Here is a 27,971-nt window from a genome sequence, read left to right as displayed (position 1 = left end):
GAGTGCCTGCAGTTCAGTGTTCCCATCTTCCACAGTGATTTTCAGTGAAAGCAGCAGCCTCTTTAAAAATGGTTTGGTTTTGCAAAAGGGTTCATGCAAGGCTCAGTTCTGCCCCATCTGGTACAGTAATCTACTGGCCTGTGCCAGTAGTTTTTAACACTAGATTTCCTAATCCTCTTCCCCTGCAGCATCCAAACTGCAGGTCAGACTTTGAATGCAGGAGGTTATTAAATTATCCCTCCAGGTCATGGAGGGGGGTTCTTAAATTCTATCACGTTTGATTCTGGCAACTTCTCACAGTGCCCAAATTAACTTTGGCAGGTATTTGTAAGCTCATCTGCACAGAAAGAGGAGTGCAGATCTGACAGAGGACGTGAGGCAGAGACAGGGCAGAAACTGAGAAGAACAAAGCCAAAACCAAACAAATCCCCCAAACCAAGGATGCTAAAAGCTGTGCTTAATTACTAACAGAATAAATTGTTCCTTTTGCATAGTTTAAAAATGGCAAGGAATATTGGGAGAAAAAGAAGAGCGAGCTTGCTGTATTTGAGATGTCTGCATTTAAGATAGGGGGTTTTTAATACCCCATGCTTGCAGGAATCAAAAAGAATCAGTGAATGTGTATGGCCCTGTTTTCACTTGTTTGAGGCCTGATTTAGTCAAAGCCAAATTATTCATGCTGCCTTTAAACAGCCTCCTCAAGAGAAGTAGGGCAGGAAACTCCCACAATAACCCGCACAATGGGAGTGAGAGGCCAGCCAAACACCGCCTGGGACACGTGAGGAGGGAAACCAGTGCGCCTTTGAGCAGCTGGGAGAAGATTTCAAGCCTGGTAATTTTGTACAAGGAAGCATGAAGGGTGCCTTTCACGAGAAAGTCCAACTTGTTGCAGCTAGTCGACATGGCACATAGTGAGCCACGAATGTGGAACAGGGGTGCATTGCGTGCAGTACGTTGGGCCCTGCTCTTGCTGTCGAAGAGTTTTTAGCTGGCAATTGTCTGCCTCCTGGTTGGGACCAACCGGCCAGTTATTAAATTTGTGACGTAGCCCCATCTGCCTGCTGCCAGTCACCAGACCGAGCCTGTGGGACCAAACGTGGTGGCTTCCGTGCTGGTAATGGTAGAAAACACACATACACACACATGGCCCGCAAGCAGCTCAGTGTTTGTTTCCACTGAGAAAGTTTTGACCTGCTTAAAGAGCCATTGCTATGGAAACCTAATGAGAAGATAATTGAATGAAATGTCTTTGCTTTTGGTCCCTTTCTCACACTGGTGCCAGCAAGGTCAGAACCTTGCAGGCCTGCTTTCTCTTCAGGTTCATGCAAATTTGATAAAAATACTAAAGGCTCATTTTCTTCCCTGTGCCAGCTCTGGTTAGATAAATTATCTTGTATTCAGTCAGGAGCAGTTACAAGTCTGTCAGTTTTTCATACTAATTATGTGACTGGGCCATTTCTAATGCACGCAGATAACCAAATGGCTTTGCAGCAGAGCCAGCATGGGCTTTTGCATCAGTTTATTCACTGCTATGAATGTGCATAATATTTGTAGATTGAAAGTCCCATCCAAAGCATTTTCCTCAATGGGCTATAAATAGTCATTGGAAAGGAATAAGAGGGCCACTATCAGTTTATTGAAGATCATAACAGTAGTGATTTCATTATCAGATGGTGCTATCTATGCACCTGTGGATTTTATGGTCCGTAAATGAGATGCGGCCATGTGTTAAAGCACATCTGCATTTAAAATACTTAGTGTTGAAACAAAAACCCATCAGAAATCCCATCATTCTCAGTTCCCATGTTTGTTCTGTTTTGAGAATGATGAGCTTTCAAAAATCAACAGGCGCATTCATGAAAGCAGCACATGGTGTCACTTGTTTCCTTTCCCAGTTCTGCAGTGTACCAGCACATTCTCGTCTCAAGGCACGTATGACTGTGTCTATTGTAAAATCAACCACTCTGTATGTGAGATAAGCACTGGTGCTTTACTGTCCGAGATCAGAATCAGTCCGGTGTTAACAGGAGGAGCTGTAGCCTAGTAGCTCGATGCAGCCTAGTTAAAACCCATCTTAATAATAAGATGGGGTTTATATATATTTATATATATAATACATTCTCAGTTGGCTTGTGATACAAACGTGTGCATTGGTTCTTCCCTGCGCTCCAAGTTTTGGAGCCTACCTCCAGGATTCAAGAGTTAACTTATAAAAGGGAGGGATTGCTTAGGTATAGCAAAGTCATCCCCACTGCAGCGCTTTTATGGAAAGATAGATTCAAAGACAGTTTTGGATGCCTGGCTTTGCCATTGTTCATACAAAACCCACAGGCTGCAAAAGAAGAACCAGAAGTGCCCTCCAGAGGCAGTCCTCATGTCCAGACCTTTGTTGTCAAAGAGGTCTGGGCTCTGTCTTTCAAGCACTCCCTTAAAAGCAGATTATGGGTTGATAAGAAAGTACTCCTTCCCTCTGGCCATAAATCTTTTTTTCTTCCTTCTTGTTTGAACACATACCCATACATTTCTGCTATATGCTGTGACAGAGTACATTCCATGTGAAAGCTTGCTAATGAAGTTGTACATCAGACCACAACAAAAATGAAGGCCTCCATGGTGGAGTAATGGCATTTGGCTCCCTTTCAGACACACAGTGCTGAAACTTCTGCCAAGTGTCACTGCATCATTAACTTTCAGTACAAGTTATCAGTCTGTGAATGGAAGAACACAAATCACTTTCAGTGCACGTTCACAGAGGAGCTGCAGATTTAACAAAGTAAGAGAGTGTAATTGGCAAATCAAACATGCATCGACTCTGAGATACTGTGGAATTTTTCACCAGACATCTAGGAAGTAAAACGCTTGATTGATTTCACTGAAGATTTTTAAGCATCAAGAGTTGTCTGGTGGAACTAAAAAGCAGGTGCCTTATCAGGCTCTATGTGTTAGTTTTCCCGACATTTCCATCTCTTCAGGCCAGCTGTTAGCATTTTCAAGGTCAGCTCAGGCATGGAAGATTTCCTCTTTAGGGAATGCATGAAATGATAATTGGAATTTGCATCCTCTGATGAAACTCAGCATAGTTCTTAAATCAGTTATAAATGAGAAGGTGGTCTGCTTGCTGTGGATCCTACTCTTCTCATCACACCCCCTAGCTCAGGCACATCAGAAGTTTGCTCCTACTGCTCTTCCCTTTCCTTGGAGGCCTCCATGTGATGAGTTGGTGGCCTGAGGCTCATTCCCAGTGAACAGATGTCCACATCACAAGCATTACCACTACACCTGCTATGTACTTGCATCGTTGTTAGCAACTGCGCCAAGAGAAGAAAAGGATTAAAATGGATTTGGAGCTGAAGAGCACAAGAGACTGCCTCTCTGCTTCGAGGCTGATTTCACTAGTGAGGCAGAGTTCTGACAGATTTCATTTTCTAAGGGTGGTGATTTAGTGCGTTTCACAGATACTAAATTCATTTAAGATAAATAGAATAACTGCTTGATGGGTGACGTTTATGCTCGGGTGCAAAATGTGTAGTGGATTCATTCTGTCAGTTCCAATGGGAACATGGCTTTGTTTTTATTTGGTTGCCTCCCTGTACAAGTCCACATACTTTTTACCCGATTTACCTTTATTTAGAAAAGTACTTGCTGACAACTTTACTTTTAAGTAAAGTTTTTAAGTGTCTGGATGAAATCCTGGCCCTGTTGAAAGTCTTTAAATTTTGACAGTGGCTTTGCTGGAGTTTTTACCCAGAAAGTATGGGGTGGTTTGTATTTTGTTATTCACGCTTCTTAAAAGCTAAATGTTTGGTGGTGTATCACCTATATCATTAACTTTTCCCTTTCAAGGGTAAACTTTGTCAGCAGGGAAAACAATACTAAATGTCTCCTTCAGTCTTGTTCAATGCAAATCTGAAATTTGGTTGCTTCAATTAGTTTTCAGTTTGTACTGGATTAAATTTTTAATCAGTCTGAGGCTGAAGGAAGTTACAATTCAGAGCTCTGCTGTGCCAAGCTCTCCTTGTCTAGATGAATTTCTAAATCAAACTGAAACTTCATACTGTCTCATTTTCCCTTCAATGATGTCTTTGCAAATGGATGAGCATGGTTTTTATGCTTACGAAACATTGGCCAGTAATTGCTTAGATCTTCTAAACTCTGACCTGGCTTGAACTAAAAATTTTAAGTGGTTTTACTGAATTGATCAAAAACTCTTCATTGCCCTCTTCTGGGGACCTAAGAAAACGCAAGGAGCCTGTGCAAACCCTGTGGACAGCAACAAGAGTATGGCTAACATGTATTGTTATATGGCCTCATTCAAAGAACGATTTGGCTTGAGGTCTTCTCAGTACGCTGGGGTATGCATGTTTCCATTCTGCATGGCTGCAGTACAGTCACCGCACAATAGGGCATTGTCATGTCGTGGGGCCAAGCGCTCAGCAAAGACACTGTGCAGCAATGCTTTGCACTTGGAGCCTCCAGCAAAGCCATTGAAGCTGACAGAAGTCATTTCACTGGCTTGGCACAGCCTGGTTACATAGCGATTCCCATAGAAAGGCTTCAAAGAATAGCCCAAGATTTGGTAATTTCTATTAGCTCCATTTATACCAACAGGAAAAAAAAGGCAATGAAGCGGGGTGATGTTGTCTCATCAGAGATCCCACAATGAACCGCTGGCACTGAGTTGGAATCCATTATGGAAAACTGGTTCAATGAACATAAAGACCGAGAACAAAAGATTTACTTACTATTTTAGTGGGTTGTTTGTAAAGTCCATGTTCTGTCTCTCCAGCTAGCTTTTGAGGAAGGGAGCATGCACTGCTGGGAAAGCACACAGAAGGGACTCAGGAGAAAGCTGTAGTCTCCAGTCATCTGTGGTCACACTTCACTGGTCTGGACAAGCTTTCTTCACCTTGGTTTTCTGTGTCTACTCCTCTCATCCCCACAGTGGCTTCTGAAAATGTAATGAGTGCATATTTATAAAGCATTTTCCGATGAAAAACAAATAGGCTGAAAACAGTTAACACAGCTAAATAAATACAGCATCCCAGTGCTGCAGTTTCTAAGGCAGCCAAATTACTGTTTTACAAATGGAAAGGAGGAAAGTATGTGAAAAATTGTTTTTCTGAGGGATCCCTAGACTGCTTTGCCTTAACCATGAGTTTCTGTCAGTATGTATTTTTCTCCTTTTTTTAAGGAGAGGAGGAACTTTAAGAGGGGAACTCAGTTACTGTGGTCAGACGAGTGGGTCCAGGTTTTGTTTCCAACTTGCTGTGTTGGGAAGAAAAGGGAAGAGAAAACAGCTCATGATAGGTTGTGTGGAAACTGTAATTTACTGTAATCAGACAGCTCCCACGAAATGTGAGAAGCCTGCATCAGTAAGTCAATTTCTCTTTTTTGTCCTAGACTCTCCATTCATAAATCCAGTTCGGAAGAAGGCTCTGTAGGTCAGTATATTTCATTTCATTTCATGAACAGGTTTTGAGTTTTGCTTGTTCTGGGATGTGAAGAGCTGAGTAAACACAATGCTGGCAGAAGTCAGCAGCCTTTGTGTGTGTGGGGAGGGTGAGTCTCAGCAGCTTTAAGTTGGATGTTGGGTGCCTCAGTGATCACTGAGACTGTCATGTGTTAAGTACGCATCTTTTGACTTCTATTGAATTTCAAATGTCTGCATGTTAGATTGCTACTAGCCTATCCATTTGTATTGTGAAAATTGCCACCACTAGTGAATAACTGGGGTTTCTGTTTTTTGTTCATCATCCAGAGTGTCTTCCTTTGTTTCTGAAATACTTTGCAATCTTAAATATGTATTTTTCATTGTCTTTCATTTTTTTTTCTTTTAAACTTACTATAATTAGTTCATATTGCTGTCCTAACAATAGTTGAGCTGATACAATTCTGGACAAATTCTGTTTTGCTCATTGGAGAGGAAAAGAAAAACTGAGAGGTTTGCGGAGGGGGTGGGTGCGGTATGTGTGTAATGTTTTTTGTAGAGACATTTCCATACAGTTAAAACTTAAGATGTGTTTCTGAGAGTCAGTAAACCCAGCTCTAGGTCTTCTAGGGTGAGATCCAAAATACTGTAGTCACATGCTGAAGCTCAGCGGCAGAGTGTAAACTGTGTTCATTTTAATTTTTCAAAAGCAGAGGGATGAAGTAACTCTTTATCAGTAGCGTTTCTACCAGATCAGGCACAGTGTGTTCTCTTGCAGGTGGCATAAACTTTATAGCATGTGCCTTGGTTAATTCAACAGAACAGAGATATATGCCCTACTTTGAGCCAGATCCCATTTCTTTTTTTAGCCAAAGTATTTAATTCTGGGCCATCAAGCCATATGTAGATCTGATACTAATGGACATGGAGACCTAGCCTTTTGCAGTCCAGGCATACCAAGAGCAAGAGTCAGATGTAGCTGACAGTCTCATAAAATTTCTCATGCCAAGTAGCAGAATGTGCGTGTGTATGGGTGTGCATGTGTGTGTGCATTTATATATATGTAAACTATTTCTTTTCTGTATAAATGTGCACACGCATACTAGAAAATGACTTATCTTAAGCTAGGCTTAAGTTGCATAATTGTGGTTCAGTTAAAGAGAATAAACCAACAAAATACTTCAAAACCACTTCCAGACTTGACATTATCAACTGAACAGATATCAAAATGAATGTAAAGTATTTTCTGTTTATAATTCAGAATACGTAAGTTACTGGCTTATCTCAGTCCTCTATAGCATTGGCAATCATAAAAGAATGTGCATTTCCCTGAAATAGCTACGTCAGCATAGTTCTAGTACAGAATAAATCAAGAAAAACAGAAAAATTGAGATTTTTTTTTATTCTTGTTTTTGACTTAGAAAGTACAACTTAATGCTTGAAAGCTTCTCTAGCATTCACTAACTAATGTTTCTTTCTGAAATTCTTTTTCCCTTTCCCGTCATCCTCCCTCCCCACTTTTCTTTCAGGGAAAGCAGACTGGAAAAAGAAAAATAAGTTTTTTTGGCAGAATTTCCGAAAGAACCAGAAAAGTCTAATGAGGCAGACTTCAAAAGGTAAACCTTTTTTAAGGTCACACAACCTAACCATATAAAATAGAAGGAGCCAGCATCACAAAGGAGTAAAATACATTTGGAACCGTGTGGCAGTTGGGGGTCTGTGAATCTGAAGTGTTACAGGTTTGGGTCATCATGGCAAGGCTCAGAAAAGTGAGTCATATTTTGTGAGGGCACAGGAGTGCAGACGTGAGGCTGGGGTGCCTTCGGTCCTGACTGTCAGCGACAGCACATGCACAAAGTTATGCAGTTAATATGGATTTGTAAGTAGTATCTGTAAATGAACAAGACGGGGGTTTTTGCACATCCTGACTTGATGAAAGAAATGCTGATCTGTTTTAATTGGAAGGATGTTTCTTCTTTCTTGGGCATTTGGTTATTTTGACCTGTTTGCTTCAGGATTGATGCCACTTAAACTGTCAGTCATCTTTCTCTAGTTCTTCTCTGAAAGGTGCAGCTATGCATTGCTTTAAGTATTTCCCTTCATACAGAAAATTTCTGTTTCCCCACGTGTATCTGTTAGATTCTTGTGTTGCAAACATGCTTCTCCATGTCATTATGTCTCTGTTCAGCTGGATTCTGAAAGACGACAGGAACCCGCTTAGGAGGTCAAAAAGGGGCACATTTACACTCTCACATGGACATGTGGGTCCTAACCGGCTCTCAAGGCGATTTGTAACTGTCCACGCTGACATGCCAAGCGCATACCAAAAGGACAGGTCCTGGAGTTGAAAGCCCCAATACATCCAGCACCTTGTGCCAGCTCAGTGACCAATTAGATAGCCTGGATAGATCTGGGGGACATGGCCAGGCCATAGCAGAGAGCTGCAAGGGCCCAGCACACTGTTCCTGAAAAGGCTTCCTGTCCGCTCTGGCAGCTGACTACAGTATTTCTCAGGGCTGAGTGCAGGACTTCTCTGGCGTTAGCTCTTTCTGTTTTGATTCTTGTCTTTCAGGGTCAATAACTGTAATTGTGATGACAGTCACTTTTTATTTCTCCTTATCATGCTCTGTTGCTTTCAGAGTCGAAGTAGACTTCGTTTTCTAGCCCTAATTTACTTCCTTTTCTTGTTCAGTTACTTCCAAATCATTCAGTCCTTTAAAATCATACTATGAGTCTGCTCTGGGGACAGTCTGTTTCTGGCCAGCCAGATCCACATGGCAACCGAATTTCAGAGCACTGGGTAGAACCCAGTTTCCGTGTACCCCACTCTGTGCGTGACCTCTTACATGTGTTTGTTATTTCTGTGCTTTTTCCAGCAGGAGAGGATGTAGGGTACGTGGCCAGTGAGATCACGATGAGTGATGAGGAGCGGATCCAGCTGATGATGATGGTCAAAGAGAAGATGATCACCATTGAGGAAGCACTTGCTAGGGTATGATATGTACATACTCCAGTTTCCTTGAAAACAGGTTTTAGGATATACCAGTTCGGAGTCTTCATTCGCTCAGAACACATAGAAGGGGGAGAAAGCCTGCCTGTTTGTCCCATCACACTAGGTAGCATAAATTAGACGGCAGTTCCTTAGTTTATGGGGAAAAGTGAGATTTAGCTCAACCAAAAGTACACGTCCAGTGCATGGTAAATTAATCGCATCCTAAAAGCTTTTGCTTCTCTTCATTGGCAATAAATGGTGCTAATCTCAAGTGTAGACATTTTCATTGCAGCTATCTGAAGTAAGGGAGAGGAATCTCACCTGTACTAGCCTTTATTTGCCTTGTATGTTCATAGGTTTGTTTAAGTGTTAAAAGGAATGCTTCAAGGTTTGCTGAGCCTGGCTAATTAGTTTCTTATTATTTTCCTGCTGCTAATGGCTGAAGGGCAGTTTGATTGAAGAAGACTCCCATTTTCATCCATTAAACCATTAAAAAATACTAACATTTAAGCTACATTTTTTTCCTTGTTTCTTGGCCAAAAGGGTGATGTTTTGTTTTAATAGCCTTTAAGAAAACATATTCAGCTGTTCTTGGCATTTGACATTAAAAGATGTTTTTTTTCATAAGTACAGTGGCTGTCACAAGTGTTTCTTTACAAAATCTAAATGTTAATAAACCACAAGAAAAATAAATGTAAGCTATTGTATTTGTGCGGCAATAGAGCTAAGATTTTAATTGCTCAGGAGCCAAAAGCTCAGTGCTGAAGTTTCCACACCACTTCTGATTTTGTACTCTTGTGCAAAATACTGTGATGGAACACAGGGTAATCTGTATGGGCTTCATTAGAGGTGCAGAAAATATGATTTGGATCATGAGTTGGCACTCAGATTTCTGTACTGGCATGCTACATCTTGAAATAATTATTGTAAAATAGAAAATTATTGTCTGAAGAAAACACTGCTTTTCTGGGAATCATATAACGAAAAAAATGCAAAATTTTAACATTGCTTGGTGGCAATATTAGGAATTCTTTTACTTTTCTGCTGATAAAAATCTCGTGGGAGGAGGGTTGTACCTAGTCTGTATGGTTCATATGTGTACTGGTACTGTTTCCCTCCAGTCCCTCTAGTGGTCTAACTCAGTTCTTGGTGATTCCCCTCAACAGTTTGACTCTAGGAGGACTAGCTTTGCATCTTAAGCCTTCTGTTGGAAAACAAGACAGATGCTTGTTTGTTTTAAAATAATAAAAGATGGTTCCTAGTCTTTACTGATATCATTTTCTTTATGAAGGAAATTGGCAGGCTGTTGTGATTTAGTCTGTCCACTGTAAACTCTGCCTCTGAGATGGGGATATGTAATTTATATTTTACCAATGACTGTTCATCAAAATTCAGTATTTACAGATCACTTCCTTTTAAGAAAAAAACAAAACAAAACAAAACTCACCGTTAAAACTTCTGATTCTAGAACAAATTACAAGTGAGACATGCAGTGCAAAAGTTCTGATTTTGCCAGTTCCACAATGATACGGGAGGGGGGAAAATCCTGAAAGGATGTTAACTCTTGCTGTTTTAATGAAGATTGATATCTGCTTCTCACTGGAAAATGTTCTGTCTCTTCAAATTTCAGCTGAAGGAATATGAAGCCCAGCACAGGCAGTCAAGCACTGTAGATGCTACAGAATGGCCTGATGCTTCTTACTCAACATTTGATGGGTCTTCCAATTGTAATGTAAGTACCTGTCATTCTGATATAGCTCTCCAATATCATTTAATATTTAAATCCTTTTACTGCAGTACAGAAATATCCTGATTTACCTGATTTCCTGAATAGCAAATGTATCATTTGACCTTGTGATGCTATGTTCTGTCTGCAGAAAATCTTTTAACATGGATTTTAAATCTTCAAGGTCTGTTGTCATAGAATTTTAATGGTTTTATTGTATAATCTCTCTTTTTTTCTTTTTTTCTGTTTTTTTTAATCTGGCCCTTTGTCACTGAGATTTAGAAGCACAAGTGATCCAGGGCAAAAATGCCCGTGTTCCAAAATGCACACAAGAGGTTTTTTAGATTGTTTAGAGGGAACTATTTTACTTTGCTGATTCACAGTAACTGAGTAGCAGAGTTTCTCAGGCCTTCCTAACCCTTGTTGATACATTCTAGATGAGGGCTGGCTAAGCCCTAGCTGCCTACTGCTTTCAAACAAAGTTCTATCTCTGGATTTGCTAACTCTCAGCCCAGAGAGTTTGCAGCTTTTGCCAGACCCATAAGGAATAAGGCAGCTTTCCTCCCTTGTTTTTACTTCTGAGCTGCGTAACTTCTGTTGCTTTTATGGGCACCAGACAATCTTTTTGTCGTGCCATACTGAACTAATTAATATTTCCTTCCGAATATCTTCATTTTCACTGAGTGGTTTATTCCACTTCATTTCTCTAATTGAAAGTTCACAGATAAATCTTAGAGAGGAACACATTTGGCTGTCAAATCCAAGCTCTTTGTAACCCATATAATTGAATCATAGGCTATTGAGACCATTGATTGATTGATTGATTTTATTGTCAGTGGAATTTCCTGCTAACTGCAGCAGATAGCTTCTCCTCCCTGAATGAAAAGAGGAATGGTATGTCATTTTATGAGATGTTTGAAATATTTTGTGGTGCAGAAAGATTTTCTTGTTTGTGTTAAAAAAAATATGCCCATCTTTAGTTAGATGTGAGCAGAGGGGACTGGTGTTGCCTTATACTCTGAAGAACAGAGAAGGAAAGATCCTGACTCTTGTGCAGTGATTGTTTAGCCAGCTGAAAGATGTCCTGATCTTTTCCTCATTAGTATTTATAGCTTGAACTTGCCCTTCTTAAAGCCTTTGGCTAAGGTACCTATAGCATAAAAGCCTCAAAACTCTCATGTACTGTGATTAAATCTCAGGATACTGAATTTCTCTCTTAAATCTACTGATAGCGGTTTATTCTTGTGTTGAAGTTACTGAAAGCTGTGTATACCTCTGAGGACCAAACATGACTCAGTATTTCCTCCCTAATGGAATGACTTGGCACCTTTTCTCTGAAATTATTTTCCTAAGCCATCTTTACACTTTTTGCCAAGAGCTCTGTTGCCTCTCTGTGCTGTTTTGGTAGAATTTGAATCATTTCCTATTAACTTCAGTGAAGGGTTTGTGTTCCATTCTTGTAGTTACCTCTCAAGATTTTGCCCTTGCTCCTAATTTTTATCCTGGTTACATTTAACAGAAGGTGTGAAACTGCTTGCCTTCAAGGGAAGAGTAGATTATCCACAGAAACAAAACTTCATGTTAGAACAAACGTCAGCTTGGCTTCTTTTTTTGTGTACAAGAAAGAAACTAGACTTAACTGGGGTGAAAGACTTTGGGCAATAATTGCCACACAAGAGGGAAAACCAAATAGTGCGAAGTGTCAGATATGTCTAGAGAGAGGGGGTGTGTTCACCCAGACTATTTTGCCAAATGACATCTCTATAATCTAAAATGACCAGCTTTTCAGATGCGTAAAGATGAGTCTATTTTCAAGCCCTTTCTTTGCCAAATGGCTTGACTTTCAGTGCCATTTGTATGATTCTTATAACTACCCTACTCATTTTATAGAAGCCATGAAGCAAAGATATTTTTCCATGTATTAAAATTGTCCTGTTAGGTAGCCTACTGCTTTCTAACCTCAGAAAGTAATTGAAAATATGAGTCACTGAAAGTGAAGATCCTGGTTTGAATTAAAACTCCTTGGGCAATGGCTCTTCTTGTTCTGTTCTCTTTTTTTTTTTTTTTTTTTTTTTTATGATTTCTGTTTCTTTCAGTCTCATGGCCAAATTGTTACTAGGTTGTTTTTAATGGAACATTGTGATCATACTTGATCATTTTGTAAACATTTTGTACACAAAAATTGTGAAAGCAAATTGCAAGAGAATTGCAGATTGAGGGAATTTAAGAAAAGACTAATCTTTTATTTATCTGCTATAAATTTCTTTGGTAACGTTGGGGATTTAAGAGATACCGAGACACTAGTATAATGGCTTTTTCTTTTTTTTCTTTTTTTTTTTTTTCCCTTCTCATTTTGTCTTCAAAGGCAGAGAGACCTGCTGCTAGCTAGGAGGACTTGGGAGGATGCATCACTAAGTTTTTGTGGAATGACTTTGCCCAATGACTACATTTCAGGAAGGAAAAAAAAAAAAATCCAGGTAGAATCTGCAATCAGAGAATCTAAAAATGAAGGCAGAATGTCTGGAGTGTTCTAAGGGTTTAAGTACTCCATTGCTTTCAAGTCAGCTTTGCCCACATAATAAGAACAGCCACCTGTAAAATAACATCTGAAGGGCAAATATCATTGGTGGTTGTTGTTTTCCTTTCCAGGGGAAAAAAAAAAAAGGCCATTTTTTTTTTTAAAATTTGTATAGCTATCATGTGTTTATGACTAACATCCCTGGTGTTGATCCTTAACGCGTTTTAAAGATTGATTTAAGGATTCTTTTTTCCGGCTCCTCCTCTTTTAAATTACTGTAGCTTGAAATGGAAACTTGCATTTCATACCCTTACAAAACTAAACCCTAAAGATTACCTACAAAGGATCGAAGGGTTGACAGGTCATCATCTCAGTATCCAAAGAGAAACAGCCCAATGTTATTGCTGTGCTATTAATTGTACTTCTTGTTTGTTTGCTCTTAAGAAGGAAACAAACAAAGGCCTTGCCAAGTCAGTAGGTGACTTGGTTCTGTGCCACTTTAGAGCAGTTTGTAGCTTTCAGTCTCACTACTGTGGTCCCTTTGTTTCACAACAAAGTATACGTGTCATTTATTTGCTAATGTAGGAATGCAGTTGAAACTGTTTTTCTTTCTAGTCAGATGTATCAAAAGTCTAAAAGGCTTCGTCATTTTTTTTTAAATTTATTTCTGAATATTTATGTTTCATCTCTGTTGGAATGAAGGCTGCACAGTAACACTAGACAAGCTTTCATTGCCTTGTGCCAAGTGTTGGGATGTAAAGCAGGTGCAGATTACAAATGGATCCTTTTCTGGATTTTAGATAAGGGCCTGTTTGTCCTCAGGAATCAGAAAGTCCAGGGAAAGAGAGGACTTCAAAATGGTATCACATTCTTGCTTTACACTGAGGTGCCTTTTATACTTCTTAAAGATAGAAGCTCGCTTGATAACTTTTGGGGGATGAAATTCTCAGTTCATCTGAAACAGGGCTGCTTCGTCCTCAGAGCCCCACTGGTACGGCTCCAGCCCAGCTTGGAGGACCAGCATTAAGAGAAACCAGTATGAATCCTTTCCTGTGCCCTCTGCTGAAAGACTGCTAATTGGTGCCAGTTGTCATGTTTGCTGCAGGAGTGAGGGAACAGAGAGAAGCAGAAGGGAGGTTTTGACAGAACTGTGTATCATATATGTGCTGCCACTGAAACAAACCACTAATTAACTTCGCTGACAGTTTCTGTAGATACAAGTTAAAGGAAGTTGTAATTTTATCTGGTCTGAACTGTTTTGTTTGCCTTGTCAGGCACCTGTGTTTCAGTTCTGATCAGCAGATAATGGTCAACCATCCAGAGCTCATTAAAGTGAGCTTTCAGGTAGCGCAGCCAGCCTTCGTTTGAAGGGTGCTGCAGTGAGCTGTACTGCACTCCCCCGAGACCTCCCCACCTACCACATGCAGCCTTAGTAGCCTCAGGGGAGAGGCCGTAAATTTTATGAGCACGGAGAACAAAAGCAGCATCTCCCACCAACAGTATGGCCTGCAGGTGGGCAGTGGGAAGCCCACAGTGCTGTTTTACCTCCCTGCCCTCCCAATACTTCTTTACCCAGGACTGTCAGCATGGCACCATTACCAGTAAGAAACAAACCCGGTTTGTTTTCACTGAGGACAGTAGCAGCAGTTGTGCAGACCTGGAGGTGTGCTGTGCACATCTGCATCTGTCATGAGTCTGATGCTGGGGAAAACTCCCCCTCGCATTGCTTCTCTCTTCCATCTTCTGTCAATCTGCTTTGTAATAGACAGCAGCAAATGAAGTCCACACAGCAACAGCTCTAGCTGAAGTGAGATAATCTTCAGTTGTTCCTGTTCTTCGTGTTATTTCCAGAGGATGTTTTCATTCAACAAGTCATTAAATGGAGCTAAAAGTTGAAAGGATGTCTGGTGTTGGGTTTTGTCTACTACTAGTGTCAAAGGCAGAATAATAGATGAGAATGGACTTTGGGTCGTATTTAGTTTCAATCCGAGAGATGCTGAAGCTGTTGAATCAGGGTTGTATTACCTATGGTGTAAAGCTGACTGTAACAAACTATGAAGTCTGATAGAGTTTTCTCTGACTTAACAACAGTCATTACTGTGTTGTTTGGTAAGTGTGGAGAGTAGGAAGAAAAGAAATAATTATAACCTCTGTAGCACCGATTACTGCTAGAGTAAATCTAAGTGTAACTACAGCAAATCTACATTATTCAGGGTTATACTTTATTACAGTGATTCAGATTGTGGATGCTTTCTAAATACAGCATTTTTTAAATCTATTTTTATTCATATTACTGAGGTATTCTTAAAATGTTTAACCATTTGTTGACATTATTATTGCTCGTACTACAGGGCTGTTACAGTACAGAGGAAAAAGCCCTTCTTTTGCTATAGTGAATTTAACTTCTTAGAACTGAGCTTAAAGTCAATGCATATTGGGAATCAGCATTGGCTATCAGTGGAGATTAGGATTTTTTATGATGAGGGTTTTTTAGTTTGAACAGTAGTGTTTAAACTGAAGCAACATGGATACTTCGAGCATTTTGAAGCTATGCACTATGTTAGCCCTGTTTTTGCTGTTATCACAGAACTTAGCATTTCTTGTAAGGTTTTTTTTGATGTGAAAGGCTAAAGGGTGGAAGAGGATGTTTCTGTGTTTCAGTTCTTGGTGAGCTTGTTGCCCTGCTCCAGGACCTGCATGCTCTAGTGACTCAATTTCTATTAAGATTTCCTGAAAGGTACTGATGTGCCATGTTGCATTGGATGGTGTATTTATTACTACTGTCCAAGTTCCTATAATTCTGTCCCGTGCTTAGTAGCATCTGTGATGAAGAAAGAGCCTAAAATAAGACATGGCTTCAAAATGATAGTGCTAAATTCCCATGGTATGTGCCTACTACAGGGACCTGTCTTGGGAATTGCTGGCTCTACCATCCTTTTCCACTGATCACAGAGACGGTGTCCAGTACCTCTCGGTGAAAGCTAGTAGCAGAAGAATTACAGCATGTTTTGTTAACGATCTTTCCCTGCTCTCTGTCCATACATAAGAGCAGGATTTCCCATGGGTATCGTAATACAAATACTTTCATGATAGAAATGAAATCATCATTACAGTTCCCAGGACACAACACAAAGTTTTAAGTAAGGTCAGTGCTGTGGAGTGATGATAGCAGAGCAAGAGACCATCAATGTGTTTATTTGTTTTTTTAGAACACTGTAAGGACTTTTTTACCTATTTGGTCTGAAATTTCCCAGAATACTTTAGAATTTACAGAAGAAATGCATTTATTTAGGAATACAGCTATATTACTACTTTAAGTATTATTTACCATGTAAGACATGGTATCAGACAGAACTTGGCTAGATATGTGTTCCAAGTGGCAGTAAACATTGTCCCTACAGGACTGTACTGAGCAGTTGTCAGTAATGCAGCCCGAGTAAACCTGCCTACTGCCAGTAGGAGTTGCTCCTGCGGGTGTGAAGACTGGATGTAGTTAGTCTGTTGTAAGGTCTCTGAGAAAAATCTGCCTGCTATCATGACTCAGAGAAGAGAGCTTACAGTAATGCACAGGCCATGATTGTAATTAAGTGTGTTCATAACCACTTCTGTTTTGACTGCATTCAGGCAAGCTGTATTGACTGACCTTACTGCAAAATGTTTGGCCATGTATTTTGGGAGGGTTGAAGGTGGGAAGGCAATTAATTTAATATTCATTCTAACACATTACTTGGCTTTTTTTATACCTTTTTGCCCTTGGGCAGCTGCCAGATTTCTCTGCTAATTACCTAGAGGGTGGGGGACAGTGGTAACAGCTTTTTCCTATTCTCCCTGCAAGCATCAGCCAGCAGGAGATGCTGTAAACCATAATGTGGTTTCCCTGCCCCCATCTTTTCTGAGACCAAGGCTATTAAATTGGAACAAAGCCTTGCTCAGTTCAAGAATTAGGAATCTCAAAAGCCATGTGTTTCACTGCCCTATTTGGCAGACCCAAGCTGAATAATCTTTACTTGTGCTATAATAGAAAATTTTAATTACGGTCCTGGCAATTATGACTTGCCCCCTCTCCCTTGCCATTGGTGTTTCCTTCCTCACACAACATTAATAATTTGATTGTTAGAAAATGCTGTAAGAATGTAATCTAAATTACTACACGCTTCACTAAAGGGCTCTCAGTCTCTTCTTTTTTTTCCTCTCTTTTTCTCTGATATGAATTTAACTGTATTTCATGTATTGATGTCCCACCTTTGGTTTTCTGAAATGCATGGAGGCTGGTTTCCAGCTCCAGTGGTGCACTCCATTCGTTAATAGTACAGGCTACACCAAAGAACAGGGATTCTCCCCAGGCCTTCTTAGCTGTGCCAAAACACAAGATGCAGTTGACAGCGCCTTGTTAGACTCTCTTTTGCATGTGTAGAGGAGTCTGCAGGAGAATTGGAAGGGAATGCTGTATTATAACAGATAGAGTGTAATGTAATGCAGAGCTTCATTCTGCCACATATACCTATGACAAGTGGTACATGAGTACAGTTGTAATGTCATTAAAATTAATTATGTTAATTAGTGAGAGAACCACTTCACCATGAGGAAATGTGTCTGGCTTGCAGATGCAAACATCAGCAATGTGCTTCTCAAAATTATTAAACTAAAACCTGGAAACAGTTAACATCTAGGCATTTGTCAAAGCAGTTATTCAAGTATCAAGACAGACCTCCTGGGAGAATTAAATTTTTGTGCTCTCGTTACTTATGACAAATATTTCCCACTAATTTCAGCAAGCAGTGTCGTCATAAGCTGATGTGTAATATATCTTTCACCAAAGTTAGCCGCTGGATGCTCCTTTGATTTCCTTGTAAGTAATCACAGACCAAACGCAGGCATAGTTACCTGCGGGGGGGGGAGGGGGCTACACATTTTAGACTTACACAGCCTTTGCAGTTCATGCTCTTACAGTTAATTATGTGAAATGGCAAAAACATCTATGAGCTTTGTTAATTTTCTTTAAAATTTTGGAGGCCTTTCTTTGTAACCTCAGGATATGATGCAGATTATCACATCTGAGCTTCAAACAGTTTTCTATAAACAGCCTCTGCAAGGATTAGAGATTCATGAAACTTTCTTAATGAGACCCAAAACCTTCAAAACTCAAGTTGCAAAGCCCAAACTTAGATCAGTTTCACTCATGACCATGAACTTTTAAGGGAATCTGGGATACATTTCAAGGAAGTTGCTGTCATGTTTCACTTGATGTGGGCTGGTATGTTATTGAAATTGGAGAACACTAGCTGGTTTTATCTGAAGCTTAGAATTTTCCATAGGGTTTTACATCAGAGTTTTGGGGCTGAAGTAATTCAAGGGTAAGAACCCAGCTACAACACATCAGTAAATCTAGTTTACATGACCGCTAGGGAATAAAAAAGTCATGTATGGTCACTAGTACAAAGATGGAGAAATCATAAAAGGATATTTGGCTAGGTAGCTCATTAAAATAAGGCAGTCATCAAAGGAAGTAGATGTTTTGGCCCCCTGTGATTTCACTGTGTGGTTGATCTGCAGCAAATCCAGATTAACTGGCCATTGATGGTACTGTCCTGTGTAAGGGAAATCTTTTCTTGACTTAAAGAGGGTGCTGTTGTGGTATGTCTTTGCTACTGCTTTCCATCACTGGATAGCAGTGCCCCTGATTAGTAGAGGTTTTGGTGCGTATTTTCTTGTGCTCTGAGAAGAAATGTGCAAATTCTGGATTTATCCCAAGGTTTGGGATTAGTATGGTTGACTATAAGAGGAGGGCTGATTTAATTGAGCATCTTAGAGTCTGTTTCTTAGGAAGGGAGCACTGAGCCTAGGAGGAGAAGTTCGAAGTCACACTACAATGCTTCTTAAAGCTACAATGTGACTAATTCTAGACCAGTCTGAGATTCTGAATTAAACTCATTTGCCTTTCCAGTTCTTAGTGATGTTCTTTTTTATAGTGCTGAAACCAAGGGGTATAAAAAAAAATTATCTAAGTTCACTAATTTAAAAAACATTTAAGCAAAGTTTATTTTTCTGTCAAATTAGCCCTTTATAAAGGCAAATTCTCAGGGGGGCTCTTTGTCAGAAGAGTTAAAAAGTGAAAATAAAGAAAGCCTGGTAAAGGGCTTAAGTTATATTTCCTAGAGACACAGCCTCCACTCTAGCGGTCGTGTCTGAGGGTCAGTCTTCGTCCTGGCTTTGCAGAGATTCTCTGTATTTTTTTTCTTTCACTGAAATTCCATAGACAGTAATTAAGGAACTGGAGGCCAGCAAGAGGTCAGCAAGCCTTCGTCAGTGAAAACAGGGATTGTTTGCCATGTACAACACTCCCTTTTTTCCTTGCGGTGAATAGAAGATTTGCTTAGAGCTGATGACTTACGCCTTTCTTGCAAGTTATGCAGCTAGTGAGTAACTGGGGGAATCAATCAGTGAGCAGAAAACAGCTAATTGAGTCCAGCATCACGCTTTTTTCTTCTTTACATATTCAGCGCTGGAACCGGAGCCAGTTTGGTGTCTGATAATGTAACTCCAGAGAAGAGCATTTTGTGCACAGGATTCGGAGTGAATACAATACTTAAGAAGAAGGGTCTGCTCTTAAATTTTAGGGTTACGAAGCTGACAGCGGTTGAGGACTCGGGGGGAATTACTCGAAACTGAGCTTTAGGCCTATAAATGCCGAAGCTGGTAAGTCACTGAGCATGTAGCATGATGTGGAGAGGATGTGTCTCCTGTTTCAGAAAGGGAGAAAGAGAAAAGGCTTTTGTGGTTATTCTTAGGCACAGCACAGCATGCATAGCTTTTCTCAGTTCTCCTCTTCCTTTCCTTGGGCTTTTATGTTCGTTTCTGTTCTATTTTCCTGTCTCTGACGTTATCCAGGCATCTTTAATAAATTTTTTTAAAAAGTTAGAATGGTTGTTTTTTTTGGCAGATGTAAAGCCTGTTAGAGGGAAAGAAGAAGGGACACGTGTAGCCACGTCTCCTAAAGTGAACAGCAAAATCTCTTTCCATTTACTATAGAGCCTGTAGTTGTGAAGTGAGCTAGCCAGAGCTGGGGGATGTGATGTGATATGCCCACGATTCTGAATGTGGGGTTTTGCCCCACTTCGCTGGACAAGAATTGTCTGATAGCCAAAAATAATTGCAGTTTGGGCTTAATCAGATAGTAACAGAATTCTTTGTTTCTTAAATGAGAGGTTTCCTAGAGATTTCAGTTTGGGGGTGAACTATTATTACAGGGCATAAAGCGAACTGTAAAATTTTAATGTCTCTCTAAACGTCTTCACACAGCTCATGTAAAAGTCATGCATGCTTTTGATGGAGCTGAAACAGATTAATCAGTTACGATAGCTTTAAACTGGACATTGTCCTAGTGTTTCTTAAACATCTTTATTTAGGACCTGGATAGCAGGCTTTGCCTATCTTGTGTTTTTTAAGGGCTGCTGCTATAATCCTGAAGTGTTTCCAAACAGTCTGCCGAAAGCTAGCTCCTTAGTTCTCGTTTACAGTTTGTCAGTTAGTTCCAAGTACCCTAATAAATGCTGGGGTTTTGTGTGTGTGTGTGTGTGCGTGCCTGAAGCACTAATTCAGAGCGGGAGGTTAGTGTTGTTATTTCTATGGCGTGTGAAATGGGCTGGATGTTAGAGAGCAGCAGAGCAAGGCGTGTGCCCTGCCTCCAGAGCAGGCAGCAGCAAAGAGCCTGCGTGAGAAAAATAGGAGAGAAAGCAAAGATGGCGCTGGGAGCAGAACGGCTAGAAAGCTCTTTGAGTATCAAAGTACATGTGCTAATTTCCTATTTGTTCCTGAACATAAGTCTTTTTACTTTGATCTTGCATACGAGTTGATGCAAACAGTGGCCTTTAGAGGCGCACAAGTAGGAAAAGTTTTCTAAGCAGAAGAGATGTTAGAGAATTAATCTCGCCTGGATTTGAGAGCATCTTCATAGGTTTGTGGCCACGTTTGTTAGCAGCGAAGAGCTGGGTGGTGGGGATGGGCCTTGGCCTCTCCATAGTGTTCCAGCCATGTGGTACGTGGTGACTGCAGTCCTCTGCATGCAGTCCTTGGTATTTCCAGATGCTCTTAATTTAGTCCCTGTTTCCCTGAAGTCCTTCGCACATTTGTGCAGCCGACCTCTCCAAGCTGGCGGGTTTCCGCACCGTGAGAGCATTGCAGATGTGTCGGGGATGCACTTGCTCCAAGCGGCGTGGGGAAAGGCGGCTCCGCCCGGCCAGCCCCGCCAAGGGGCCCCGCGGGCTTCGCTGGGTCCCCAGCAGCCCAGCCGAGCCCTGCGCTCTCTTTAAAGCGAGCGCGATTTTTGTGCATCGGCTTTGGCCAATTTGTTATGGTTTAAGGCTGTGGAGCCAGCTGTCTGCAATCTGATGTAGTGTTGCCCTGGAAACCAGAAATGAAACACTTAAGCATTCACCACAGAATTACTACATACAGCATTAGCCAAAATAATTAAAAGTTGAGCCATATGGGCTTTCGGATGGAAAGATTTGGAGTGGAGGAGATGGAAGTTAAGTTGTTCCTATTTGCAGTACTGCAAATCCGTTTGTTTTCCCCTTGGAGTGTGGGGAGAGGCCTGCTCCGGCAGTGTGCAGGGGGACGGGGAGATGGAGGGGCTCTGGCTGTTTTACCGGTGCGTTAATGACGCCGAGGCTTGGCCTAACAGGACGGCCGTGTGCCAGGGGCGGGGAGGCGTTGGCAGCAGGGAGTGCGGCATGGCCTCCTCCCATGCTGGGCAGCCTCTGGCCTAGCCTCTTGCAGACACATCGGTCCCTCCTTAACAGGCCGCGTCTGCCCCGTTGCAGGGCTGCAGCGCACTGAAGCGTGTGTCAAGGGGGGTGAGGGCGAGGTGGAGGCTGGCAGCCGGCTGCTGGGAAGCCCCGTGCCGAGGCCTGGCTGCTAGGGCTATCCGGGAAGCCATTTGCCTGGCCCGCCACGCCTTGGGGGGATTGGGGCGCCTTGGGGAGATTGGGGCGAGTGTCCCATCTGAAGTCAGGGGCAGCCACCAACAAAAGCAATTTGGTCACTGTGGAAGTGGGGAGGGTAGAATGGGTCAGGGAAGTCAAAGTGTCGAGTTCAGCGATTCCCAAATATGTTGCTTACGGCCTGAGAGGTTTACACTTCTGCTTTCTGTTTAATATTAACTGTGAAAGAAAGCATTGCTTGAGCTGGAAAATCAAGCTCTGTTTCCCATGTGCCAAAATGGAAACTTTTGATAATTTAAAGGTCTTTTATAAAAAAAAATGTTTCAAAACCAGGAAGTGAACCGAAAGTGACCACTTTTCAAAACAGTTTAGTTTTCAAGGAATCAGCATTATTTGACAAGAAAGTTTCCTGAGGGGCACCGCTGGCATAGTCACCCACGTTTTTAGGCCTTCTGGTGTAAACTTATTAGCCATCCTTTCCTTTAGAGAAGATTTTCCGTGCCACATGCTACCTGACTATGATTGGAAATAGGCTGCTGGAGAGAGACTGACTTTGTTTGTAGTCAGCCTGTTACCCGGCGGCTCCTGTTGTTAAACACAAGCTGTTCCTGTCCCTCTCGGCCAAGCACTGGTGCTGGGAAGGATCTGTCCCTGCCTGCAGAGGACCCTTGCTCAGAGGGTGCCAGGAGTCCTGAAGTGGCAGGGAAAACCAGCTGGCACCTGGTTAGGATGGGACTTCATCTATTTTGAAGTGTGGTGGGGACCCCCTGTACCATCCACTGGGGTTTGAGGTCAGGACCTTGCACTGAGGCTATTTTGGTGCTCACTTTCATGGTGGTAGTGATGAATACAAATTTTGTTGTCATTGTCAAGTCTTCATAACCCTGGAGGGGACAGTTCTTTGTCCAGTACCACTGGTGCAAATATAAGACAAGTTGTTTATTCTTTGATGAAATCTTGGGTAGGAGGACCAGGTATGAGCTGTTCTCGGAAGTCGTACAGAGCTGACAGTTTCACAAATGGTCTTGCAGTCTTGCAAACCAAGGGTCTACAAAAAGTGATGAAGGAAAGGAATAGCTTAGAGTAATTGCATTTAAAATAAACATATCTCAAGTGCAGAGTATGCATGAGGTTTGCTTGCCAGGTGGTGCTTAATGGCCTAAGAAGTCTTGACTGAACTTCTTGATTACTGTCAATAATCCATTTGTCATCTTATATAAATACGTCAGTCTTACTGTTTGACATGTCACTAAGTTGTCCCAGCCATAATATCTGAATTAATGGTCATCTTGCTGCTTGATTTGTCTTGATATAAACAAGTACAGTACTCCTCTTTACGGCCCTGTTTTTCCCCAAAGGAAGATTATTAATTACCTAGCCAGCCTGTACCCATAATAAGTGCATTCCTGTGGCTCTTGGATGGCAGAATGGCAATTCCTACTGCCGTATGTGGTCCATTTGGTATTCCTTCATTTTTTGGAGTAACAGGAAGTTTGTGGGAAATCAGTAATTGACAGTGCCCATGCAGGAAGTGGCTGAAGTTTGCTCTGGTGTGGTTCTGCTGGCCCTGTGAGGTGCATGCCTGCAAGGTAGGCTTTCAGAGCTGCCCTGGCTCCTTCAGGCACTGGCTGCACCTTTGAAAGTGTAACCATGCAACTGCTAAGGGGTGTCTTGCCCCATGACATCTACTGTTATTACCACATCCAGATATTTAAGTGTATTAGAAAAGCAGAAAGCATTTTTGCTGGGAAAGAGGAGAGGGTGGTGGGAGGTTTTTTTTCTTTTTTATTCTTTGTTTCTTTGCTTGAGTTTGGGGATTTTTTTTTTAAAGTGTAATTAAGGAGAAGGAGAAAAAAGGATGAGCACACTGGAAACCCAGATATCTGCACCGACAGGAAGTTGCCTGAGGGGTTTTAGAGCCGACCATTAGGAACGCAGTGACTTGGCTGGGACCGTGAGTGAAAACAAAGTAAGGTATACGATCCATACCACGCTCCAGCTGGAGGCCGTGTTGCGCACAGGAATGTGCAGCAACACACGGTGCCAGGTCTGTCCTGGCCCAGCCAGAGAGCTCTGCCGGCCTCCTCTCCTCTCCCCTTCCCTTCCCCCCGCTGCCTTCCACATTCTGAACTGATTAAAACAGAGGAAGTAGCACACTGAACGTTGGATCTGGCTCGAAAATCGAAGTCGTCTTCTCGTTCACAAGGAATGGATTGTTTCAGCTTGTTGTGTCACTGCTGCTGGAGAGAGGGGAATTTTTTTTTGCCTCTGTAATGTTTGATACTTGAGGGAAAACAGCTGGAACTGAGCATACTGGATCAGATGCAAAACGAAACGGGATGCTGGGGAATATGGACTGCACTGTATATCTGAAAAGGTCAGAGTTTTCCCTTGGTCAGTGCTGGAGGAATGCTGTGTCCATCTTAATTCCAGCCTCGAGAGCCTTCAGGAGGAGTGTAGGGAGCAGGGAGGAGGAAAAGAATATTTTGTAGCTGTGGCAGTTCGTGAGTGAGGCAGATGAGATCTCCTCCTTGCTTTTCCTTCTCGTCCCCTTCTTGTGCTGCTGTTTCTGATTTTCTGGGAAGACTGAGGTGAAAAAAAAGAGAAGTCGTCAATGACAGAGTTTCAGTTTGGAGAAGCTGTTTATAACCAGGTTTAAACAGCAAGTTCTGAGATGCCGGACAGACCAGTGACTGACCCAAAGCACAGGAGCATAACTGGTATGGTAAGAAGAGCCCTGGGAAAGAGCCCTGCCTGAAACGTACTGTGAGAGGACGTGGAAGTAGTTATTACACAATGCATGGGAAGAAAGACAAGGGCAGGAATGCATTTCAGTGCCTAGGATCTTACGTTGCACAGATTTAGAAATCAAAATGGTATGTCATGCTTTCAGAAAAAGAAAAAGAAAAAAAAGAAAACCCTCACTAATTTAAATGTTTCTGTCTGACCTGGGCTGAAAATATAACACCAGTCACAGAGCTGCATTGACACAGCGCAGCAGATGAGCTGGGTTAACTTGTCTTGAAGGAGCAAGCCGTGGGACTACTACTTTATTAATATTCCCTTTGTTTCTTTGCCAGTCAAGAGAACAATCTGATGATGAAACAGAAGAGTCGGTGAAGTTTAAGAGGTTGCACAAGCTGGTGAATTCTACTCGCAGAGTCAGGAAGAAACTCATAAGAGTGGAAGAAATGAAAAAACCCAGCACAGAAGGTAAAACGCAATGTGCATATGGTTAAAACTGCATGTGTGAATACATTTTTCTATTGAGAGGGGACAGAAAGTGGAGGGCTGGGGGAGGGAGGAGGGGAGTGTTCTTAAGGGACAGTAGGAAAGACTGCCTTATCTACGGTGCATGCCTTACCCAAGTAATTGCATTTTGAGACTGTGGAAGGAGAAAAGTGACAGCTTAGGATGTGGTCACTGCTGATCTCGTATTCCCAGAGCAGTGCTGGAGAGCCCCTCATTAAGAGATTAGAACTTGGTTTATGTTTTATGCCCTATGCTGGGGAGGGAATAAGACTGGGAGCAATCTCAACCAGCTGTCCCACAGGCTCAGCAAGGAAGTAAACAGAGCCACCACCACGTTGCTCCCTCCTCTGAGGCCTGGGACGGCACACAGGTGAAGCTCTTGCTAGTTCTGAGAGGTTAGTAGCTGGCTGATGGTGCAGTTGTGCCACATGGCATCATCCTGTGGCAAAAGTACAGAAACTCTATCAGCCATTCTTGTGGGATAGCAACTGCCTTGTGTAATATTAACTCCTACTTCTGGGGGAGACTGCTTGCAGTTTGGCTCCTGAATGAGCCTTGTTGCCAACAGAGAGGGGGAGAGAAGGGAGGAGAAGGGTGGGGAAACGGGAAGCAGAGTTCGGCCCCTGGGAACACCATGCTGCAGAATTAACTCTGGATGACCTGTATCCGTGTGTGAGCACTCAAGATTAACAGAGCCTGAGCCTCAGGACCCCGTCTGCACAGCCCTGCTTGAGTCTTTACTGGAATTGTGGGCACCCCTCTACGTTGGTGGCCTTCCCAGGATCGTATGCTGATTCCCCTCAGCTTTGCAGTGAGCTGAGCCATATTACGAGTCCCTTCTAGTGCATTTAAGGAGAACATGTGCATCTTCTTGGGTATGTGGCAGGAAGCTGTTGGCAGATTTATGATCTCGCCTGCCTCTCTCCTGCGTGACGATGGTGTTACTGGCTGGTGTGAAAGGCACAGCCAGTCTAGAGCTCTGGACAAGGCAGTTGTCCTGGTCTGAAAAGATTTTGTCACCTCATAGGGTAAATATGAAGCTGGGTTACCTCGGAACCCAAAACATGAGTTTTGAGATGCAGCAAAAAAAAGGGCTATTTTTCCCCTGCTTTGGGGAAAGAAGGACCCCAGAGAGTCCTGTCCTACCCCCCTGGAGGTCTGGGGAAAGCTGTAGGGAGCAATCAGCTGGAGGCCCCAGGGGTGGGGAGCAGCTGCAGGAGCAGGCAGCCCAGGGGCTGCTGGGCTTGCAGATGCCTTCCTGAGTTTGACCAGACTTCTCTTCAGCACATTAACTGTCTGGTTTGCTCTCTATACCCTCTCTTACAGCACTTCATCTCCTCCCTTCCTGTTCTCCTTCAGTCTTTCACTTAAGTGTCTCAGTTTCTTCCAGGTATTTTTTTCCAATGAGTTTTTACACTCCTGCAGAAAAATCACTGAATTAACAATTATCTGTTAAAAAAGAAATAAAATTGTTCTGCTTCTTCCTTTCACCATCTCCTGCCTGTCTTCTCTTTTTTTAACTCCAGGTTTTTCTCAGTGAATGATCTCTAACACTGAGCTGGTACTTAGCACTCTGGAATTTCTTTGTAGATTGGCTATTGGGAAACTCTGTAGCAAAACTAATTATTGCTAAATAACAACATGGATTAACTTCTGCCTAACTTCTATATAACTAGAAGGCCCCTTAAGTAACCCACAAGTCTACATTAGGAGTAGATTATCTATGACTTTTCTTTCAGGAAATGCTCTCCACACCTAAGTTTTCATGTTGCAAATTGGAAGTGCTTCATAAATGGTGTCCATCCCCATCTGTCATAATATAGGTCTATATTCCCATTTGGGTATGTCAGAGGACCCTGCAAGATCACAAAAAATACTGTGATCAGATTTGGGGATTGCTGTCCAGCCTTTCAAGTTACCTGTGGTTGACTGGATCAGTTCTTGAGCTGTTCGCTGCTGTTATTTGAATCTGTGTTATGAGTGTGAAGTAATGCGAAATCCTAGATGGCTAGGTTTTGGGAGTTAGCTATAAAATTTGATTGAGTGACATCAGTAAGATTTCAATAAATTCATCAGTGTTCAACAGCTTTTAACAAAGTGTGAAATTCACTTAGTTTGAAAACTGACAGGCAGTTCCCCACAAGAAAGATTCCCCACAATCCTCCTCAAGAATTTCTTCACAAAGAACAACTTTTCCAAATTTCCATTATACATTCCTGTAGTTTTTAAAGAAAAGTACTCTGGTCCCAGGTCCTTCTCCCACATTTCTGCTATTGACTCTGTTACCACACTAAATATACATCTGAATAATCAGATACTCAATAGAATGTGCCAATATCTGAATCCATGTGTATTTTGTGTTAGTCTGCTCCTAGTGAGCTAAATAACTGAAGCTTTGTAATTCCTGGGCACCATTCTTATATAGCATTTAAAAACAAATCACATCTACATCTGTGTCATTATGGCTTTGCATCATGGACTCAGTCCAAATAACATCTGTTACAGTGTTGACACACAATGCATATTTTACAAGCTGTTTAAATACATATTTACTCAGTGGACTAAAATTGTTTATCAGCACATATTTAGTCCCAGGAGAATGTCTATTTTCTGTTCAAATTGAGAAGCAGAGGGGAAATAGAGCAAGTTGGACAGTCCAGTGAAAGTGGTGTCAAAATCAGACCAGTCTACAGACCTACCCCAGAAAATGTCTCAAGAGTCAAAGTTGTGTATCAGATGTGATCCACTGTCCCTTCACTATCACAGCAAGTTTTATCTTGGTAAAATAACATCTTAGGCTTCAGCCAATAGACGTCAAATATGTTTTGCCAGTAGAGTGAACTGAAGGTGAGACAGGAAGCCTGTACAGGGCAGCTAATTTTCTTTCACCTTGAAATGTGTCCTCTGTTATTGAATGAGCAAGCTTAGTAAATCATAGGTATTTTGGTAATGGTTCAAATTTAGCTCTGCTGTAAGACTGTGGATGTAATCAAAGATGAAGGCGAAGTTGGGTCAGACAAGAAATTTATTTTGGCAAGAAATAAATATGTTTCTGTGTGTGTTTCTGATACATACCTATGAATGCTGTGAAATTTGTCAGGCAGGATTTAGAA

The 27,971-nt window shown here is 41.8% G+C and overlaps 1 protein-coding gene across 10 annotated transcripts in view; it reads left to right on the top strand.

The window, feature by feature from the left end:
• LOC119149818 (SAM and SH3 domain-containing protein 1-like) overlaps nucleotides 1-27,971 on the top strand; it is a 570,327-nt gene that overhangs the window by 512,783 nt on the left and 29,573 nt on the right. For 3 of the 10 annotated variants that reach the window (XM_037391571.1, XM_037391576.1, XM_037391575.1), the window contains 5 exons: nucleotides 5,401-5,441; nucleotides 6,958-7,044; nucleotides 8,305-8,420; nucleotides 10,051-10,152; nucleotides 24,687-24,819. In XM_037391571.1, coding sequence (XP_037247468.1) covers nucleotides 5,401-5,441; nucleotides 6,958-7,044; nucleotides 8,305-8,420; nucleotides 10,051-10,152; nucleotides 24,687-24,819 — 479 coding nt within the window. Of the gene's footprint in view, nucleotides 1-5,400; nucleotides 5,442-6,957; nucleotides 7,045-8,304; nucleotides 8,421-10,050; nucleotides 10,153-19,020; nucleotides 19,361-24,364; nucleotides 24,483-24,686; nucleotides 24,820-27,971 lie in introns of those variants that run through there. The other 7 variants (XM_037391572.1, XM_037391577.1, XM_037391573.1 and 4 more) reach the window with 6 other exon arrangements.

Source organism: Falco rusticolus, chromosome 6, assembly GCF_015220075.1.
Source record: "Falco rusticolus isolate bFalRus1 chromosome 6, bFalRus1.pri, whole genome shotgun sequence".
Classification (NCBI taxonomy): domain Eukaryota; kingdom Metazoa; phylum Chordata; class Aves; order Falconiformes; family Falconidae; genus Falco; species Falco rusticolus.
The sequence above is the reverse complement of the archived record's forward strand: the minus strand, read 5'-3'. Positions and strand labels throughout refer to the sequence as shown.